This window comes from Geotrypetes seraphini, chromosome 3 (assembly GCF_902459505.1).
Source record: "Geotrypetes seraphini chromosome 3, aGeoSer1.1, whole genome shotgun sequence".
Classification (NCBI taxonomy): domain Eukaryota; kingdom Metazoa; phylum Chordata; class Amphibia; order Gymnophiona; family Dermophiidae; genus Geotrypetes; species Geotrypetes seraphini.
This window is the reverse complement of record NC_047086.1, coordinates 374,686,704-374,708,940: the sequence shown is the minus strand read 5'-3', so window position 1 is coordinate 374,708,940 and position 22,237 is coordinate 374,686,704. Positions and strand designations below refer to the sequence as shown.

At 38.4% G+C, this 22,237-nt stretch overlaps 1 protein-coding gene across 3 annotated transcripts in view; it reads right to left on the bottom strand.

Annotated features, from left to right (window-relative positions):
• The window catches only part of PSME4 (proteasome activator subunit 4), a 418,332-nt gene that overhangs the window by 207,906 nt on the left and 188,189 nt on the right, over positions 1-22,237 (bottom strand). For all 3 annotated transcript variants that reach the window (XM_033936116.1, XM_033936117.1, XM_033936118.1), the window contains 3 exons: positions 18,463-18,532; positions 18,041-18,108; positions 1,531-1,746 (listed from right to left, as the gene is read on the bottom strand). In XM_033936116.1, coding sequence (XP_033792007.1) covers positions 1,531-1,746; positions 18,041-18,108; positions 18,463-18,532 — 354 coding nt within the window. The remainder of the gene's footprint in view (positions 1-1,530; positions 1,747-18,040; positions 18,109-18,462; positions 18,533-22,237) is intronic.

Here is a 22,237-nt window from a genome sequence, read left to right as displayed (position 1 = left end):
CCTGCTTGCATCTCTGGAAAAAGATACTGGCGGGGGGGGTTGTTGGGGGAGCATCTGTAGGCAGGAGGGAGTGGGCATCCCTCCTGCTAATTTTCTCTCACAGTGGGGAGGGGGCGCATGGCAGGAGGGAGTGGACATCCCTCTTGCCATTTTTGCCCACACGGTAGGAGGGGAGATCAGCATGGCAGGAGGAAGTGGACATCCCTCTCATCATTTTTGCCCACGCAGGGGGGGGCGGGGATCAGTTCCCGGTGCGGTGCATCAGGGATGGCCGTCATTGTTGGTGGGAAAGGGAGCTTTTTTTCTTTTAATGGGGCAGATATTGTGAGTGTGTAACACAAAATATCTGTGCCCATTTAAAAAAAAAAAGAGCTAAACTATGCTTTTTTTTTGGATCTATAAACGATCACTTTTGTTGTATATCAGGAAGCCATGTTAGAGCATCAATCGCTCTGCTAGTTTACATGGCATTTCAATATTAATGAGCTTATTTCCATAGTCAGGTACAGAAAATGATCCACACAGTTTTTTCAAAATTAAAGTTATTAAGACGGTTGAAAGATTATCTTAACGATCAGAACTTTAGACTGGTAATACAAGGTATTATAATCCTGAATTTTGATTACAGTAACAATTTGCTGGTTGGTTTACCAAAGAAAGTATTGCAGAGTATGCAAATTGCTCAAAATACAACCGCATGTATCCTGTGCAAAATTTCAAGGGTTGATAATAATTCATCTATTTTGATAAAATTGCATTGGTTGTCAATTATATTTTGAATTCAATATAAGATTTTTTTTAATTACTGTTTAACATATTCCAAAACTTATTATATGTTCCTTCATTTTGTGTTGTTTTTTTGAAAAAACATAGATCATCTATTTTTATATAGCTGAACCTCTGTTGTGGAATGCACTACCACCACTAACACCTCAGTTCACTATGACACAAAGTTTGGGAAACGTTGTTTAATAGAAAGCAACCATCTGTAACTTTCCAGCTGACCTTTATTTCTATATCCTTAAATTGACTTACATGGTTACCACAGAAACTTACACATGTTGGTTTAATGCCATTTATAAGATTAACTTTTAAGCTTTACTTAGAAACTTATTTGCTACAGAATGCTTTACAAAGGTCCAAAAGTTTAAATAGCAAAATTCATAGTCTGGTTAACAAATAAAAATGATTATATGAAAATTAGTTTTGTTTCCTGCTAAATAACTTTTATTATTTTGGATTTAGCTCATATCTTTTATGGCAGTCGCTTGAGGTGAGCTACATTCTGGCACACTAATTATTTCCAGGCCCAAAGGGCATATGATCCAAGTTTGTACAGTGTACAGGTGCACAGAGGCAATGGAAGATTACATGACTTGCCCTTGATCATAAGGAGCAGCTGCTATGGGATTTGAACCTGACTTTTCCAGATGTCAACCTGGTGCTCTAACTACAAGGCTGCTCTTCCACTTGCTGATACAGCAACAAAAATGTTTTCATTTCTTATTACAATTAAATGGCAACTCTTACCTTAATTGGAAAGTATTCAGTGAGTGGTTTATCAAAGCCACCTGCCACACTGCTATATTCTGTGGGGTAGATGAGTGTAGTGGAGCGCAAAAGGTGATGCATCAGGTTACATGACAGAATATAACCTTGCTTACAGGTGAAATGGAGTGTCTGCTGCAGAATCTTCACAAGCTGCTCCCTGTATGGCAGCAATTTTTCTCCATCTACTCGAGTGATCTAGTAAGAAGAGCTATATTTAAAAGCAATTCTACTTGGAAAACATAACATGACTCAAAATTTAAAAAAAAAAAAAAAAATCACATAAGAACATAAGAATAGCCATACTGAGTCCATCTAGCCTAGTATCCTGTTTCCAACAGTGGCCAAGCTAGGTCACAAGTACCTAGCAAAAACCCAAATAGCAGTAAAATTCCATGCTACAAATCTAACATGAATCTAACATGTTTACTGCTTTACGGACAAATTCGGGTAATTTATTTCAGGAATAGGGGGCAGCTAGATGAAAGGAACGAAGTCTGGTGGAGGAGAAGGGTAACGCTAAGAGTGACTTATCTGAGGAACGGAGTTCTCTGGAAGGTGTATAAGGAGAGAGAAACAAGGTGAGATGTTTAGGGGCAGCAGAATGAACACATTTGTAGGTCAGCAAAAAGATCTGAGCAATAAGGTCCTGAACCGTGAACCCCACTTCCTCCCTCCAGCCCCGAAGTAGTGGCAGCAGTCCTGAGCCATGAGTCTCCCTCCCACCAGTCCTGAGCTGCAAACCCCCCCTCCCTCCCTCCAGCCTTGACACAGCAACGGTGGCTCTAAGCCATGAACCCCTTTCCCTCACTCCAACCCTGAAGCAGCAGCAGTGGTCCTGAGCCGCAACCCGCCCCCCCTCCCCTCACTTACTGAAGCAGCAGAGGCAGTACTGAAAACAGATTGCTTATGGCCAGCCCTAGCAGGGCCTTTTCTATGACACTTCACTTCAGACATGGCAGAAGAAAGGCCCTGCCAGGGATGGCCTGGAGCAGCCTATTTTCAGCGCTGCCTCTAATGACCACCTGCTGCTTCAGTAAGTGAGGAGAGTCCAGGAGGCCAGACCCGCATGGAGGAAGGGGGACCAAAAATGGGGGGGAGGGTCCAGCAGAGTGCAGGGAAGGGGAGATGGAGGGATGCTAGACTCATAACTGGGGGGAGAAGACTAGGAGAGAAAGTTACCCAGAAAGAAGGGAAGAACAGATGCTGGACCTACAAGTGGGGGTTAATAGTGAGGTGGGAAGGGAGACAAACTATTTGTACAGTAACTCTCAAACAACCAGAAACTATAGTTGTAGCTTTAAGTTTTTCATGCTAACCTCACTGATATATGTTTAGATTTTATTATAAATTAAAAATATATATTGAATATAGGCAAAAACTGTTACATAAGCTTATTTTAATAAAATAAACATGTCAAAGAAAAATCATCCACTACACACAAACTCTTTAAAAATATAAAAAACTATGTCTCTTTAGTTAAGTGATTCTTTCTTTTTTTTTTTTTTTATAAATTCTTTATTCGTTTTCAATCTTACATCAAGTGCACAAACAATAAAATAATACAATTAAACACATCACTTGACAATCTTTCTGATTTATCTTACAATACATAAAATTGCCACCCTCCCCTTCCAACATTCCTCTATTATTTCCCCAATAAGAAAAATGTAAAATATACCTCCCCCTCCCCCTAATCACTAGACGGTGTATATTACAATAGAAAATGGTGTTTACTCATTACAATAAGAAGTTAATGGCTCCCAAATTTTATTAAATTTCTTATAGCTTCCTTGTTGTATAGCTAGTGCTCTTTCCATTTTATATATGTGATATAATGAGTTCCACCAGAAATTGTAATTGAGTCTACTGTAATTTTTCCAATTACTTGTGATATGCTGAATGGTGACTCCTGTCATTATCAATAAAAGTTTATTGTTATGTGATGATATTTGGCTCTTTTTCCTCATAGACGTACCAAATAGTACTGTATCATAAGATAATGCCACATGCTTTTCCAATAAACAATTTACTTGATCCCAAATTGTGTTCCAAAAGGCTAAGATAAAGGGACAATAAAACAAAAGATGATCTAAAGTCCCTACTTCAAAATTACAGTGCCAACATCTATTAGACTTTGAACTATTTAACTTTTGTAGTCTAACTGGGGTCCAAAATGCTCTATGCAGAAGAAAAAACCAAGTTTGTCTCATAGATGCAGACACTGTACATCTCATCCTCCAAGACCAAAATTGTGGCCATTGAGATGCTGAAATTTGATGCTTAATCTCAATGCTCCAAATATCTCTAAGACCATTTTTGGGTTTCTTTTTAACATATTCACTTATAATTTTATACCACTGTGCGGCCTGGTGTCCCAGAAAGTCCACCTGAAAGCATAGAAATTCCAGACTATATTGCGTATTCAGATTTTTCCATTCAGGGAACCCTACCTGAATGGCCTACTTCAGTTGCAGCCACCTGAAACTTTGTGATTTATTAAGACAATATTTATGCTGCAACTGTGAAAAATCAAGCAGTTTACCATTTAAAATAACATCCTTATACCTTTATCCAATGCTTCCAGATGATCTTAAATCCGCCAATTTGAATCTTGGGGTTTAGCCATATGGTTTGATTTGTTGATTTACTAATAGGAATATTTTTAGGTTGCTGACAAATCGTAATTTTTTCCATGTGTCCATTAAAATTCTGTTATCTTTATACAGTCTAGGCATCTTGATACTAAGGACATGACAAAGATGTAAAGGAAACATGAGTCACCATTCCAGATACAACCAATCCGGGGAGTAATCAATGAGCTCAGGGAGGATCCAATACATACCTTGGCGTAAAATATAGGCTTGATGGTACCTATAAAAGTTTGGAAAATTTACCCCGACCTCCTTAATTGGTTTTTGTAAAGATACTAGAGCGATCCTAGGAGTTTTATCTAGCCAAACAAATTTTGTAAGAATAGAATTCAATTTTTTATAAAAAGACCCCTGAAAAAAACAGGTATCATTCCCATTGGATAACAAACTACAGGCAATATCATCATTTTAACAGTTTGAACTCTCCCTCACCAAGATAAATGCAAAGGATTCCACTGCTCACACATTTCTGTTACCTTTTTTAATATAAATTTTTCATTCTCTTTCACCGTATCTTCTAGTGTGTTTTTAATCCAAATACCTAAATATTTTAGTCCATCTTCCTTCCATACAAATGAGAATGTATCAAACAAACTCCTTGTACAATGTACATTAAGTGGAAGAATTTCAGATTTACTCCAATTTATCTTATATCCTGAGAATTTTCAAAATTTTTCTATCAATTCCAACAAACATGGAATGGTTATTCTTGGATTTCTCAAATGAAGTAATATATCATCTCCATATGCAGAGACTTTATATTCCCAATCTTTTCGGGGAATACCCTGTATCCCCTTTGCTTGTTGAATAGCTAATAATAAGGGTTCTAAAACAATATCAAAGAGCAAAGGAGATAGTGGACAACCCTGTCTAACTCCCCTATGCAAATTAAAACGTTCTGATAAATTATTATTAATATATAATCTAGCCTTAGGGGAGCTATACAAAGTTTGAATAATTTGTATAAATCCCGAACCTATACCAAACCATTCCAATGCCTGATACATGAATGTTCATTCCATTCTATCAAAAGCTTTCTCTGCATCCAAAGATACCATAAAAGCTGGATCATTCATGTCTTTTGTTAAATTTAATGTGTGAAAAGCCAATCTGGTATTATTAGATGAATGTCTGTTCGCAACAAATCCAGTTTGATGCACATCAATGATAAAAGGGAGAGCCTTAGCCAACCGCATTGCCAGTGCTTTAGCTAATAATTTTCCATCCACATTAATTAAAGAAATAGGCCTGTAATTTGAAAGTAGGATCTTTATTTGGCTTTGGCAAAACAATAGTCAAGGATTCTGCCATAGTACCTGAAATGCAACCTTTACTTAGTTGAGACTGATATAAATTTAATAAATGGGGTAATAGAGAAGTTTGAAATGATTTATAAAATTCCACTGTAAAACCATCCCCACCTGGAGCGGATCCAACTCTAAGAGACTTCAATGCTGTTTCTAATTCTTTTAATGATATAGGCTCTTCTAAACTTTTTTTATGTGATCAGGAACTTTCGGGCCATCAATAAGCTTTAAAAATTCTAAACCATCTTGAGTTTTATCAGTATAAGACTCGGAAGAATACAGGTCTTTATAAAAATTTAAAAATTGATTTAAAATAATTCCTATCGGAGTTTTTCATCCTTTATTGCTATAATTTTTGTTTTTCTTTTCTTCGCTTTAAGATAGTTTGCCAGTAATCTTCCCGCCTTATTTGAACTTCCATAATACATGGTTTGCTGAGAAAATAAATCTTTCCTTACTAGTTTTGAAGATAATTCATTATATTTACCCTTTGCTTTTAAAAGAGCCTGTAAAGTGTCTTGTTCCCATTTATCTACTAATTTAGATTCCAAATGTTTAATTTCTTCTTCCAAATTAGAAAATTGTTTTCCAAGTTGTTTTTTAATATATGCAGAATATGAAATAATATTACCTCTTATAATGGCTTTAAATGCATCCCATAATATTTCTTTGCTAATTTCTTCTGATGTATTTATTTGAAAAAATTCAATTATCTTCAATTTAAACTCCTTAAGGAAGATTGAATCCGCAACTAATGTATTATCAAACCTCCATATTGATCTATTTTTATCCTTATCTTCAAGTTTAAAATCAATCCACACCCCTTGTGCCCCCTTGTTGTACCAGTGAATTTGATACAAAAATATAATCAATTCTTGAAAATGATTTATGAACTTGTGAACAAAAAGTAAATTCCTGATCATTAAAATGAAGTATTCGAGAGGGGGGCGTGGCTTGGCAGCACACAAGATGGCAGTGTAATCGTGGAGCTCCTTAAACCCAGGAGATTCGCTGTGAATATAAATAGTACGTCGCGGTTTTTTCGAAGCTAAAATATTGTTAAAGTATTGGGGAGTATGGTGGCTACGCGGCAGGCGAAAATATATACTGCCTTCGTGGCGGGGGGGGGGGATCTGCTAAGAGGATGAAACAAGCCCCGTGCACGCCGTCGAAGGTGCCTCTCCCTGTTGAAACCGTTGATGTGCTAGACAGGAGTGAAATGATGGCTGAATTTCAGAGCCTGAGACAAATGCTTCTGGATAATGCAGGCAGGATCGCTGAAGGGAAAGAAGAGGTAGTAAATATTAACAGGCAGATGGAGATTGCCAGTCAGAGAATGTTGACACTGGAAAACAAAGTGGGGCAGTTGGAAATCACTGCGGTGCAATGTAAAGCTGACAGTAAGGATATTAAAGACTTAAAGCAGCAACTTGAAGATTATGAGAATTGTGGAAGAAGGAAGAATGTGAAAATTATTGATTTGGCTGAGAATTTGGAAGGGGAAAACGCTGTGCAGTTCCTGGAAAATCTTTTACCAAAGTTACTGTAGTTAAATTCAAAACATCCCCTAGAGATAGAATGTGCACACAGAATTCCATACAAACGGTCAGCTAGCCAAGTGAAGCCAAGGCCTTTAATATTCAAGGTCTTAAGGTTCCAGCAGGCTTTAGAGATTTTGAATTTGGCTAAAGCTGACAGAAATTTAAACTATAAAGGTTCAAAGTTGCTATTCTTGCCAGATTTTGCAAAGCATACTGCGGACATAAGAAAACAGTTTCTTCAGCTGAGGCCACATTTGAAAGAAAAGGGTCTCAAATATGGACTGTGTTTTCCTGCAAGAATGAGGGTATCAAATGGAAATAAGTCCCTGTACTTTGATGAACTGGAAAAGTTAAAGATTTCTTGACAAGTACTGAGTCAATGTCTTTTTAAATGCAATCACTTCCTATGAAGATAAGAAATGAAGATTGTGAGAGAAGAACAGAAGATTGAGAAGAAAAGAAGAATGAAAAGGAAAAAGGGATGAAAGTGAAAGATTGAGATGCACTTAATATGATTTTGTTTGGTTCAAAAATGTAATGATATTTCTGTTCTGATTTATTAATTTTCAACAAGTACAGTTTATGTTACTTGCAGCAGTTATGTTTTATTGCTAAATATAAATTGCTGATGATATTTTGATGAAATTGAATATAATAATTTATCACAGTAGTGGTGGTTTATGGATATCTTAATTAAATGAGAAGATAGTTTACTATGTCTGATTAAACTGATGGCAGTATTAGAGAAAAGAAGTTAATATTGTTGCATTCTGGGTTGGTCATGGATAATCTTTATAGATTACTCATGAAATTTTGGAAATTTCAATTATTTAATAGTAACATATTGATTGAGGAATTTTTATAATAAAGTTGATTAAATATAATTCTGTCTAAAGGGTATTAGAAGGATCAATTGATATCATATGAAATGGTAATCTAGCTATAATGAAATAATTTATAATTAAATCTATATGAAGATTTCTTTACCGGAATCCAGTCGGGTTTTCAGGATTTCCCCAATGAATATGCATGAGATCTATGTGCATGCACTGCTTTCAATGCATATTAATTGGGGAATCCTGAAAACTCGACTGGATTACGGCCCTCGAGGAGGGACTTTGACACCCCTGGGATAATAGGTAAGAATGCATAATTACAAAAGATACTTCTAATGATTACTTGTCTCATAATGTATTATGAACATATTGTTATGTATTTTTTTGGGAGAAGAAAATGTGATTAAATGTTGCCTGGGTGGGGGGTATTGCGGTTACCAATTCCATGTGTGTTCCAAGGCTAGCAATTTCTGTGGGTGGAAGGGGAGGGATAAAGGGGGAGTTATTTACTATTAGGGATAAGAAGGTAGGTAAGGATGGGGATGTAAGAAATCAATTTCATATGTGTATTGATGTCTAATTATTTCAAATTGAATAATTTTAATTATCATTGTTGGTATTTGCATATGACAGATAGAGATTAAGATCTTTTCTTTAAACGTCAATGGCCTTAATCACCAGGTTAAAAAAAAGAAAATGTTAGCTTTCCTAAAAAAGCAAAACGCTGATTTATACTTTATTCAAGAGACGTATCTGTCCATACTAGAATCTAGGAAATTGGAAGAGGGTTGGGTTTATAAAAGTTTTTTGCTCCAGCAATTGGGAAAAAAGCTGGGGTTGCTATATTAGTTAATAGGAAATGTAAAGCCAATTTTCAAATGATTGATTCGGACCCTTTAGGTAGGTGGGTACATGTCAAAATGAGCATGGGAAATACTACCCTTGATTTGTTCAATATCTATGCCCCAAATACGAATCAAACAGAATTCTTTAGAAATTTACAACAATTACTGGTTACTTCTAATTTAATAGTGGCTGGAGATTTCAATGCTGTTATGGATCCAATAATTGATTAAAAAAAACCAAGTAAAATTATGAAATCATTAGGGTTGGATAATTTGGTACAATTTTGTAATTTAATTGATATATGGCGTATTCTTCATTTTAATGATCAGGAATTTTCCTTTTGTTCACAGGTCCATACGTCTTTTTCAAGAATAGATTATATTTTTGTTTCAAATCAAATAGTCCAGAATGTAACAAAAGCCATCATAGATCCTATCATTTTGTCTGATCATGGTGGTGTTTGGATTGAGTTACTATATGATGAACAAAATGGTTGTAAACCTATTTGGAGATTTGATAATACTTTGATTGCGGATTCAAAGATCCTTGACGAATTTAAATTGAAAATGATTGAATTTTTTCAAATTAATGCCTCTGATGATGTTAGTGTAGAAATGGGATGCATTTAAAGCTACCATGAGAGGTAATATTATTTCATATTCGGCATATATTAGAAAACAATTTAAAAAAACAATTTTATGACTTGGAGAAAGAAATTAAATATTTGGAAAATAAATTAGTTAATAGATGGGAACAAAATTCCCTACAAGCTTTATTAAAAGCAAAAGCTAAATATAATGAGTTGTCTTCTAGATTTGTAAGGAAGGATTTGTTTTCTCAGCAAACTCAGTATTATGGAAACTCAAATAAGGCGGGAAGATTACTGGCAAATTATCTTAAGGCAAAGAAAAGAAAAACAAAAATTATTGTAATAAAAGATGAAAAAGGAGAAATGCATACTAAAATTGAACATATTTTAAAACAATTTCTAAAGTTTTATAAAGATCTGTATTCTTCTGAGCCTTATGAGGATAGGGTAAAAGATGGTTTAGAATTTTTGAATTTAATTGATGGACCAAAGGTTCCTGAACATATAAAAATAAGTTTAGAAGATCCTATATCTCTAAAAGAATAAGAAACACCATTGAAGTCTCTTAGAGTTGGATCCGCTCCAGGTGGTGATGGTTTTACAGTAGAGTTCTATAAATCATTTCAAAATACCCTTTTACCATATTTACTAAATTTATATCAACTGACTAAAGACTGTATTAAAGGTACTATGGCAGAGTCGTTAACAATTGTTTTACCAAAGCCAAACAGAGATCCTACTTTGGTTTCAAACTACAGGCCTATCTCGTTAATAAATGTAGATGGAAAACTTTTTGCTAAGATATTGGCTTCAAGATTGGCTAAAGCTCTCCCTTTTATTATTGATGTGCACCAAACAGGATTTGTTGCGAAGAGACATTCTTCTAATAATATTAGATTGGCTTTTCATACTTTAAATTTAACAAAAAATATGAATGATTCGGCTTTCTTAGTTTCTTTGGATGCGGAGAAAGCCTTTGATCGAGTTGAATGGACTTTTATGTATCAGGCATTAGAGTAGTTTTGGTATAGGTTCTGGTTTTATTCAAATGATTCAGATGCTGTATAGCTCTCCTGGTGCAAGATTATACATTAATAATAATTTATCAGATCGGTTTAACTTTCAATGGGGGGTTAGACAGGGTTGTCCTTTGTCTCCTTTGCTTTTTGATGTTGTTTTAGAACCCTTGTTATTAGCCATTAATCAGGCAAAGGGGATACAAGGTATTCCTTATTCGAATTGGGAATATAAACTCTCTGCTTATGCGGATGATACTGCTTTATTTGAGAAACCCAGAAACTACCATTCCATGCTTACTTGAATTGATAGAGAAATTTGAAAAGTTTTCAGGATATAAATCAATTGGAGTAAATCTGAAGTTCTTCCGCTTAATGTCCATTGTACCAAAGGATTATTTGAATCATTCTCATTTGTTTGGAAAGAAGATGGATTAAAATACTTAGGTATTACTATTAAAAACACAATAGAGGACACAGTGAAGGAGAATGAAAAACTTTTATTAAGAAAAATAACAGAGATGTGTGAGCAATGGAATCCTTTACATCTTTCTTGGTGGGGGAGAGTCCAAACTATTAAAATGATGATATTGCCTGTGGTTTGTTATCAAATAAGTATGATACCAGTTTTTTTTCAGGGGTCCTTTTACAAAAAGTTAAATGGTATTCTTATAAAATTTGTTTGGCTGGGTAAAAGGCCTAGAATTGCTTTAGTATCTCTACAAAAGTCAATTGTGGAGGGTGGGGTAAATTTTCCAAATTTTTATAGGTATCATCAAGCCTATATTTTACGTCAGGGTATGTATTGGGTCCTCTCAGAGCTCATGGAAAATGTCCCAGATTGGCTGTATTTAGCATGGCGACATGTTTCCTTTGCATCTTTCTCATCTTAATAGTATAAAAATGCCTAGAAAGTATAAAGAAAATAGAATTTTGATAGATACCTGGAAAACTTTACGTTATGTTAGCAATTTATCACCTAATCCAATTTCTAAATCATTAAATCAATCCATTTGGCTAAACTCCAAGATTAAAATTGGTGGATTTCAAATCGTCTGGAAGCATTGGATTATTGCAGGTATACGAACTTTGAATGATGTTATTTCAAATGGTACACTGTTAGTCTTTCACAGTTGCAACATAAATATGGTTTAAATAAGTCACAAAGTTTTAAATGAGTCACAAAGTTTTAAATGGTTGCAACTGAAGCAGGCTATTCAGGAGGGGTTCCCTGGATGGAAAGATCTTGATAATCAGTATAGTTTGGAATTCCTTTGCTTTCAGGCGGATTTTTTGAGACATCAAGCCACACAGTGGTATAAAATGTTATACGGCTATTTGAATAAAAAAATAAAAAACTGGTCTTAGAGACATTTGGAGCATTGAGATCAAGCACCAAATTTCTGCATCTCAATGGCCACGTATTTGGTCTTGGAGAATGAGATGTACAGTGTCTGCATCTATGAGACAAACTTGGTTCTTTTTGTTGCATAGAGCTTTTTGGACCCTAGTTCGTTTACAAAAGTTAGATAGCTCTAAGTTTAATAGATGTTGGCACTGTAATCTGGAAGCAGGGACTTTAGATCATTTAATTTTTTTCTGTCCTTGTATCAATGCTTTTGGAAATCAATTTGGTCCCAAATTAATTCTCTATTAGAAATCCATGATACAGTTTTATTTGGTACTTCTATGAGATTGAGAAGCCAAATTTCAGCAAATAATAATAAATTGCTATTAATAATGACAGGAGTTGCCATTCAGCATATTACTAGAAACTGGAAAGATTATACCAGACTCAATTACACCTTTTGGTGGAACTCACTATGCCATATATATAAAATGGAAAGAATAATTGCTTTACAAAAGGGGAATTATAATAATTTTAAGAAGATTTGGGGGCCATTGATAGCATTTTGTAATGATTAAACACATTCTTACATAACAGAAAATAGTTAGAAGGGAGGGAGGGTATTTAGAATTATAATTTTTCCTATTTTTCTTTATAATATATGTAATATTGAATGAATTTAATACTATTGTTGGAAGGGATGGGAGGGTGAGGGGGTTTTATTTATATATTTATGCTGATGTTTGATTAGATTTTCAAGTGATTTGTATGATCTAATTGATATTTTATTGTACACTTGATGTAAGAAATGAAAATGAATAAAGATTTTGAAAAAAAAATGAAGTATTCGCCATATATCTTTCAAATCACAAGATTGTGCCAAATTATCTAACCCTAATGATTTTATATTTTTACTTGGTTTTTTATCCATAAAAGGATCCATTACAGCATTAAAATCTCCAGCTACAACTAAATTAGAAGCAGCTAGTAATTGTTGTATGTTCTTAAAAAATTCAATTTGATTCAAATTAGGGGCATAAACATTAAATAATGCCAAGGCATTATTTCCCATACTCATTTCTACATTAATCCACCTTCCTAAGGGATCAAAATCTATCATTTGAAAAGAATCTGAACATTTTTTATTTATTAAGATGGCAACCCCTGCTTTTTTCCCAACTGCAGGGGCAAAATAAACAATGTTTCACCCAATCCCCTTCGAGTTTATTTGATTCTATAGCCGAAAGATGCGTCTCTTGTATATAATATATGTCAGCCCTTTGTTTTTTCAAGAATGCAAGCATTTTTTTTCTTTTTACTGGGTGATTAAGGCCATTAATATTAAGAGAAAAGAGTTTAATCTCCATTACATAAATTAATTATAATAAAACTCTTCCATTTATCATAGAATAAAATAAATATTAAAATATGAATATACACTATTTTCCAAATTGTTTCATCTTGCATAATACCCCTCATCAATTCATTCCCATCCCTTTTATTATCACCCTTCCCTCCCTTAACCTCCCTAAATAATGACATTGAAGACTTGGAACCGCACATATAAGATCAGGCAAATCAAGATAAATCCCCAACAGACCATAAAAATAGATCATTTATATATTAAAATAATCAATTTTATATTAATCTTACAAGATCAGCCCCTAGGAACTGTCTCAAAATAGCTATTCAATTATAATTATATTTTGAGACAGTTCCTAGGTGCTGATCTTATTTTATTTAGGAGATATAATCTTCAATATTGAGTGAAAATAAAATGATAGTAGATGTCAAGGGTTTATTGATTGTGATTTCATATTATATTACAAACTAGTCTTTAAGCCCGTTACATTAACGGGTGCTAGAATATGTGTGTGTGTGTGTGTATTTTTCTTTCTCTCTCTCTCTCTCCTTAGCCTGTTTCTGTATTTCTTTCTTTCTGTCTTTCTTTTTCCTCGGCTGTCCACCACGCAGTACCTGTTTCCTGCTCCCCCTGTCCAGCATTAGTCCTCCGTTCCTTCCCCCCCCCCCCGTCCATCAGCACCTCTTCCCCTGTCCAGCAGTACCTCTTTTCTGTTTCCCCTGTCCAGCAGTAGGCCTCCCTTCCTTTTTTTGCCCCCCCCACCCGTCCATCAGCACCTCTTCCCCTGTCCAGCAGTATCTATTTTCTTTTTCCCCTGTCCAGCAGTAGGCCTCCCTTCCTTTTTTTGCTCCCCCCTCCATCAGCACCTGTTCCCCTGTCCAGCAGTACCTCTTTTCTGTTTCCCCTGTCCAGCAGTAGGCTTCCCTTCCTTTTTTTGCCCCCCATCAGCACCTCTTCCCCTGTCCAGCAGTACCTCTTTTCTGTTTCCCCTCTCCAGTAGGCCTCCCTTCCTTTTATTTGCCCCCCCCCACCTGTCCATCAGCACCTCTTCCCCTGTCCAGCAGTACCTGTTTTCTGTTTCCCCTGTCCAGCAGTAGACCTCCCTTCCTTTTTTTGCCCCCCCCTCCATCAGCACCTCTTCCCCTGTCCAGCAGTAGGCTTCCCTTCCTTTTTTTGCCCCCCCCTCCATCAGCACCTCTTCCCCTGTCCAGCAGTACCTCTTTTCTGTTTCCCCTGTCCAGCAGTAGGCCTCCCTTCCTTTTATTTGCCCCCCACCCGTCCATCAGCACCTCTTCCCCTGTCCAGCAGTACCTGTTTTCTGTTTCCCCTGTCCAGCAGTAGGCCTCCCTTCCTTTTATTTGCCCCCCCCCCCCGTCCATCAGCACCTCTTCCCCTGTCCAACAGTATCTATTTTCTTTTTCCCCTGTCCAGCAGTAGGCCTCACTTCCTTTTTTGGTCCCCCCCCCACCCCGGTCCATCAGCACTTCTTCCCATGCCGACATCTGCCTAAAGCCGCGCGGCCTGCAGGCACCGACAGCCTCTGCGGCCTGCTCCCACTCCCTCCTCGCAGTGCCGTCCTCCCCCCTCCTCCCCCCCGGGAAGCTTCGTTTTGGCTTTGGCAGCCTTCTGTCTGCGGGCCACCCGCCCGTGTTTAAATTGAAAGCCGCCGACTTACCTAAAATTAAGAGGGAGCTGCTGAAAGGCTAACGGCTCCCTTTTTTTTTTTTTTTTCAAACCCGTCATCGCGGCTCCATGCAGTGAGAGTCGGGGCTGAGGAAGGCCGCCGCAACCTCGCGGCTACCCCCAGCTGTGTAATTTTTTTTTGTTGTTGAAAGCCGCCGCTGCAGCTCCTCTCTCAATCCTGGTGCGGTTCGTTAGAGGAGCCATAGTGGTGGCTTGAGCATAAGCGCGAGAGAGCCGTGGGTGCGCATGCGCACTCGTATTTTCGCGACGGATCAGGGAACATGTTTTTTTTTTAGTGCGCATGCGCGGCCTATCATTTTATTATATTAGATAATATTTTTTAAATTAATCTACAGAATTGGAAAGATGGAGAAGATAATCCAACACTGATGATAGAGATGAAGATGGAGCATTTTGTTGGTAGAGAATACATCACATTATTGAAACGTGTCCACTTCTGTTGATAACATTGCCGAGTAGAAAGTTTTCTAGAAACAGCTATAATGGCTTGTACAGCATCAGACAGATTAGGATCTGCTGAAGTCAGGTCGAGAGGTACCAAGCTGTGAGGTGTAGTGATTTCAGATTGGGATGTAAAAGAGATCCTTGACTCTGAGTGAGCAGAGATGGAAAGATTTCCAAGGGAATTTGATCTTTGGCACTCACCTGAAGAAAAAGGAAGTACCAAGGTTGTCTGGGCCACCGAGGAACTATCAGAATCATAGTGGCTGACTCTGTTTTCAGTTTTATTAATGTCTTGAGAATGAGTGATTGAAGGAAATGCCCATAGAAACTTGTCTGTCCAATTCAGAAGAAATATTAATCACAAATACCAAGAACCCAGTGTGCATTAATATTCATTAATTTTTCCTTTTTTAATTTTTAGACTTTTTTTTTTGCGCGGAATCCTTAGTAGGCTCCCAATCCTTTTGTGGGTTATTCAAACTAGGACAACAAAAGCCATTTTCTTCACCGGATCCATTTTTAACAATTTTTTGTGTAAAAACACTTATTCTAGATTTATGTTCAAAAATTCTCACCCCCCCTCTCTATGAAGATCAAACAGATAATCATCAACCATTGGCATGCCATGCAATTGTTAGATGGATTTCAGGATTATCCAAGTTTTGCCTACCAGAGGAACCGTAATATAGGCGAACTTCTGAAATCTCCTCAGTCAGAAACATCGTGGCTACCATGGTATGTGTGGCCAATGTCAATGGTGCTCATCATCTATGACAGGAGAGGCAAGGAAACACCCTAAGACGAGTGAACAAATTTATACTAATGTCAATACCTCCTGTACAACTACCAATGTAGTGTCTATCATTCAATGCCTGTGCAATATGATCTATGTGGGACATACTAGTAGATCTATCAAAGTACGCCTCACAGAGCACAAATCCAGGGTTAATACAGATATGGATACTGCCCGGATAGTGAACCACTGGAAAAGGATGGGGCACACTGTTCATGATATAAAATGGAGGGCAATTGATTCAGTTATCGTTGGGAGGGATGGAGGCAATTACCAAAAAGCTTTAAATGTTAAAGAACAGAGATTGATTTTTTCCTAAAAGCCCTTGTACCTGAGGGACTTAATAATAATAATAATAATAATAACTTTATTCTTATATACCGCCAGCAATCTTGCGACTTCTAGGCGGTTTACATTAAATAGAAACTGTAAATACAATAAATAATAGCTGTAGATACAATGAATAGAGCTGTAGATACAACGAATTGAAGAGAATAACAGTGTGCATCTGATAATGTCATCATTAATAATAGTACCAACAGTTTGTGTGTAGGGTTAGGGTTAACATTTTACAAGTTCTGGTATATGATGATGTTACAAGGGGGGTTGATGGCCTGGTTCGTTGTCTAGGTATTTCAGGAACAGGTAAGTTTTTAGGTGTTTCCTAAATTCTCCATAATTGTTCGTGTGTGCAATTAGTTTTTCTAGGTCTTTACCCCATGTTGCTGCTTGATACGATAGCAGTTGTTGATGATATCTTTTATATTTGCATCCTCTGGCCGGTGGGGAGACAAATTTCAGGTGTGTTTTTCTTTCGTGTCTGTTGGTTGGGAATGAGAAGAGGTCTGTGATGTATTTAGGGGTTAGCAATGAAGAAATTAACTGGATGTCCCCTTGTCTATTAACTTTCTCTCTGCTGTGCATTATAATATCCTTTTGCTGAGGGTTTTTTTTTCTAGATTGGTCAAATTTTTCTGTCAAATAATTTTTGCTGTTAAGATGTTTTTTCGTATATGAATGGTTTTGCATTGCAGTGTTCCTGCCAACCCGATACTGCCAGAATTAGCTGTTCCACTAGTTTAAAAGACTGGATCTGACATCAGATGCCATCAGTCCTCAATGAAATCTAATGTAACGCAATATATGAACAACTTGGATAAGTTTTTGTTTGTTTGTTCTTTAGACATTTCTGCGTTGGCTTATTATATCTACTATCTTTTTATGAATAGACAATCTAACCAATGCAGTCTACGTGGCCTTACCTATGCCGGTGGGATTTTATAATTAATAAAAAATTCTTTTATCTTTAGAATTTCATGCTGGGAGTCTCGACCCTGAAGAAAATTATTTGAAACATGTCATGTCGGTGAAGGAGCTCCCTTGACTTAAAATCATAAGATAAGTCACTTTTTCTTATAAATATTTTTCTAGAATAAGTGTTTTTACACAAATAAGCGTTTTTGTACAAATAATTGTTAAAAAATGGTTCCGGTGAAGAAAATGGCTCGTTGTCCTAGTTTGAATAACCCACAAAAGGATTGGGAGCTTACTGAAGATTCTGCAAAAAAAGGTCTAAAAATAAAAAAAGGAAAAATTAATGAATATTAATGCACACTGGGTTCTTAGTATTTGTGATTAATATTTCTAATACCCGGTTGGAAAAAAAGCCAGTGATTTATAGTTTACAATTCAGAAGAAAAGGATCAGCTTCCAGACATCGAGGAGAATACTGCCTGGAACAGTATTGAGGCAATTTGTGATTGGGAAGAGGTAAACAGATCTATCTTCTGCTTTATTTTAATAGAGCCTAACTAGCCTAGAGAAAAGAGAAAACCAGAATATGTCAGCAGATAAAGGGCGTAAAGCACATTCAGTCTAACCATCTCCTGACCTATTTATAGCAAACCTTAATGGATCTTTGATAACTGCCATTACCTACTCATATGAAGTAAGGCAGAAAGCTCTAGTCCAGAGAGTACTGCAACCACAGTCATTTCAAATTTTAATCTACACACTAGAGGAGGGAATTAGCTTATGATAATTTATAATACCTCTGACAAAAGCTGAAGATTCCAGAGTAACTCCTTATCCAACTCTTCTTCATTCAAGATATCATCATCTATATGGCAGAGAAGTAAAAGTTAGCCCTACTGCTTACAAAAAAAATGATTCTGAGTACTTTAGATATTTATACTTCATTTCTATCCTTTTTTTATTACTAACACCAAAAGGCATTTTGAAGAAGAAATGCAAATGTTGAGAACCATAAATAAAATTTTAAAAAATCAATACATAAAAAAATAACCCCCACCCCTTTTTATGAAGCTGTTAGCATTTTTTGTTGCCAGCTGCAGTGGTAAAATTCTGACACTCACAGGAATTCTATGAGCATCGGAGCTTTTACCGCCGCAGCCGGAAAGAAAGGGGGTGGTGTTAAACTTCAGTAATAAAAAGAGAAGTCTTCAAAGCTTACTGCTTGTAAGATGAGTTATAACACCACAACAATGAGGCAGAAAGAGCTTCAATGACTCCACAGGGCGACACTGAAAAAAATAATAAAAATATAAAATTAGACAGCGGTTAGAGCTTCAGCACCCTAAAGTTGCAGGTTCAAGCTCAGTAGTGCTCCTTGTGACCTTGGGCAAGTCACTAACACTTCATTGCCCCAGGTACGTTAGTTAGATTGTGAGCCCACTGGGACAGATAAGGAGAAATACTTGAGTAACTGAATATAAACCACTTAGGCTATAAGTGGTCTATAAATACAAGAAATATATATATATATATATATACACACACACACACACACACACAGTATATGTATGTGTGAATATATATGTGTGTGTGTGTGTGTGTATGTATGTATGTATCTATAATAATAAAATCCTAAGCGCACATGCGCACTCCTACTTACGCGTTCCATGATCAGTAGGTCCCTGGCAAGTAGGAGTGCGCATGTGCGCCTAGTGTTCTGTTTTCCAGTACACGATGGTGCCCTCGACCCTGCCCTGATCCCCTCAGAAGCTCCCATATAATCGTCATCGCCCCCCCAACCGGTGACCCTCCCACCGCGAGACAACAAACCTCAAGCCTCCAGCAGCGTCTGCAGCACTCCAAAAATGCTGCCTCGCGGCCCTCCACTGCCTGATTTCCTCTGCTACGTCCCTGATGACATTATCAGAAATGCAGAAGAGGAAATCAGGGATGCAGAAGGCCGGGAAGCAATGTGCCCAGAGCACTGTGGACGCTGCCGTAGCCGGAAGGCCCGTCGGTCGACTCGCAATGGGAGGGTCAATGGGGTCGGCTGCATGGCGGCGGTAGTGGGGGGGGGGGAGATGGAAACATGCTTCTCAAGGGTTATAATGCAAAGGGGGATGGGAGGGAGGCAGGCTGGCTTCAGAGGGTGGGGGTGGGACAAACTCATAGGAAGGATGCACTGGGGGCCACTAAGGACATAGGAAGGGGCACCAAGGGCACTAAGGACATAGGATGCACTGGGGACACTAAGGACACGGGAAGCAGACACTGGGGGCACTAAGGACACAGACAATGGGGTACTAAGGACACAGGACAGAGGCACTGGGGGCACTATGGCACAGGACAGAGGCACTGGAGGTACTAAGGACATGGGAAGGAAGCACTAGGGGGCTACTAAGGACATAGGAAGGGGCACAGAGGGCACTAAGGACATAGGAGGCACTGAGGGCACTAAGGACACAGGACAGAGGCACTGGGGGCACTAAGGACACGGGAAGGAGACACTGGGGGCACTAAGGACATGGGAAGGGGGCACTAAAGACAAAGGACGGAGACAATAGGGCACTAAGGACACTATGGACATAGGAAGGAGGCCACGGAGAGACAGGCACGCATGGCGCAACAGAAAAATACAAGCAGTTAGGGAGCCAGGGAGACAGAGACAGAAAGAAAGACAGACAGACAGCGTCCAAGAAGAGAGAGAGACAAAGAAAAAAAACCAGACAGACATCTACTAGTATTTTAGCCCGTTACATTAGCGGGTGCTAGAATATATGTCTGTCTGTCTTTATTTCTGTCTCTCTCTTTCCCTCCCGCTGTCTTTCTTTCTGTCTGTCTCTCTCCCTGGCCCCCTTTGTCTGTCTTTCTGTGTCTCTCCTTGCCCCTGTGTCTTTTTTCTTTTCTTTCTGTCTCCCTTCCTCCCGCTGTCTGTCTTTCTTTCTATCTATCTGTCTCTCTCCCTGCCTCCTATGCAGCAGCATTTCTCTCCTCCCACTTCCCTGTGCAGCAGCCACAGCAGTATTTCCTCCCCCTCCATTTCCCTGTGCAGCAGCCACAGCAGCAGCATTCCCTACTCCTCCATTTCCCTCCCCCCACACCACTTCCCTGTGCAGCAGCAGCGTTTCCCCTACCTCCCCTTTCTCTTCCCGCGGTCTGGCCGGCTCCCTTACCGCTACCCCCTGCTTCCCTTCCCGCGGTCCTGACAAATCTGTCGATTCCAGCAGCGTGTGCAGCACTCTACACACACTTTGGGGCTTTCTACTGCCCTGATTTACTCTGGCACGTCCCTGATGACACGGCAGAGCAAATCAGGGCAGTAGAAGGCCCCGAAGCAGCGTGTGTAGAGTGCTGCATACGCTGCTGGAATCGGCAGGTTTGTAGTTGAGACTGCGGGAAGGGGGAGCAGTAAGGGAGCCATGTCTCTGTCTCGCAGCGGGCTTGCTGGCTCCGGCCAGCCAAAGTTCATTTTTTAGTTCAAAGCCGACGCTACGTCTCCTCTGGTGAGATTCGATAGAAGAGCCACGGCGGGGCTTTGAACAAAAAAATGAACTTTGGCTGGCCGGAGCCGGCAAGCCCGCTGCGAGACAGAGAGATGCGTGGTAAGCGCGCATGCGCACTCTGCCGGCCTCGGAACTACAGATCAGACAACATGGCATTAGAGTGCGCATGCGTGCTTAGCGTTTTATTATTATAGATATAGATAGATATATAGATTTACACACACATACACATATATAAAATAAATATAAAATAGATAAATGTTCCATCAACCAATGCTCTGAGAGGCAAATACCATGTGTTCTTCCTAGCTCAGGCTAAGTAAGGCCTAAGATTTTTGGGATTGCTACAACTATTAGATAATTATAGCACTCAACAAAAGAAAAGGATGACATGAGAGCACTGATGCATTAGCATATAGCTTCAAACTGTGATATTTTTGTTAAAAAAAAATTCTCAATTTTCATCAGATATTAACAGCTAAAGGTAAAGAAATGGGTAAGCTGAGTAGGAGTCCTCCAGCTGCTTTGGAGGGCAATGCTTCAATATTGTGATTTCAAACTCTAGAAACAGGTAAGTTCCCTGAAGTCCTGTAGAGCTTACCTGCCCCTCACTATTGAAAATGTGATAGTGAAACAGCACCACCCACTGGCAGGACTGTAGATGGACGACTCCCACTCAGCTTAGAGGGAAGACATAAGAATAGCTTTACTGGGTCAGAACAAAGGTCCATCAAGCCAAGTAGCCCGTTCTCACGGTAGCCAATCCAGGTCACTAGTACCTGGCCAAAGCCCAAAGAGAAGCAATATTCCCTGCTACCGATCCAGGGCAAGCAATGGCTTGCCCCACGTCTTTCTCAACAGCAGACTATGGACTTTTACTTCAGGAAATTGTCCAAACCCTTCTTAAAACCAGCTACGCTATCCGCTCTTACCACAACCTCTGGCAATACCTTCCAGAGCTTAACTATTCTCTGAGTGAAAAAATATTTTCTCCTCTTTGTTTTAAAAGTATATCCTTGTAACTTCATCAAGTATCCCCTAATCTTTGTAATTGTTGACAGAGTGAAAAATCGAGCCACTTGTACCCGTTCTACTCCACTCAGGATTTTGTAGACTCCAATCATATCTCTCCCTCAGCCATCTCTTTTCCAAACTGAAGAACCCTAACATTTTTAGTATTTCCTCATACGAAAAGAGTTCAGTTCCCTTTATCATCTTGGTCGCTCTTCTTTGAACCATTTCTAGCGTCACTATATCTTTCTTGAGATAAGGAGACCAGTGTCTACTTCTCCCAAACTTTCTTAAATTTAGATAGTCTTCATCTCTAACACCTCCACCAGAGGGCATTCCACACATTCACCATCCTTTTACCTTCATCCTATATCCCCTCAATTAAGAGCACCATTTCAGTTGAAAGAGACTCGCTTCTCGTGCATTTATGCCATGGAGGTATTTAAACATCTCTAGCGCATCTCCCCTCTCCAGGCTTTA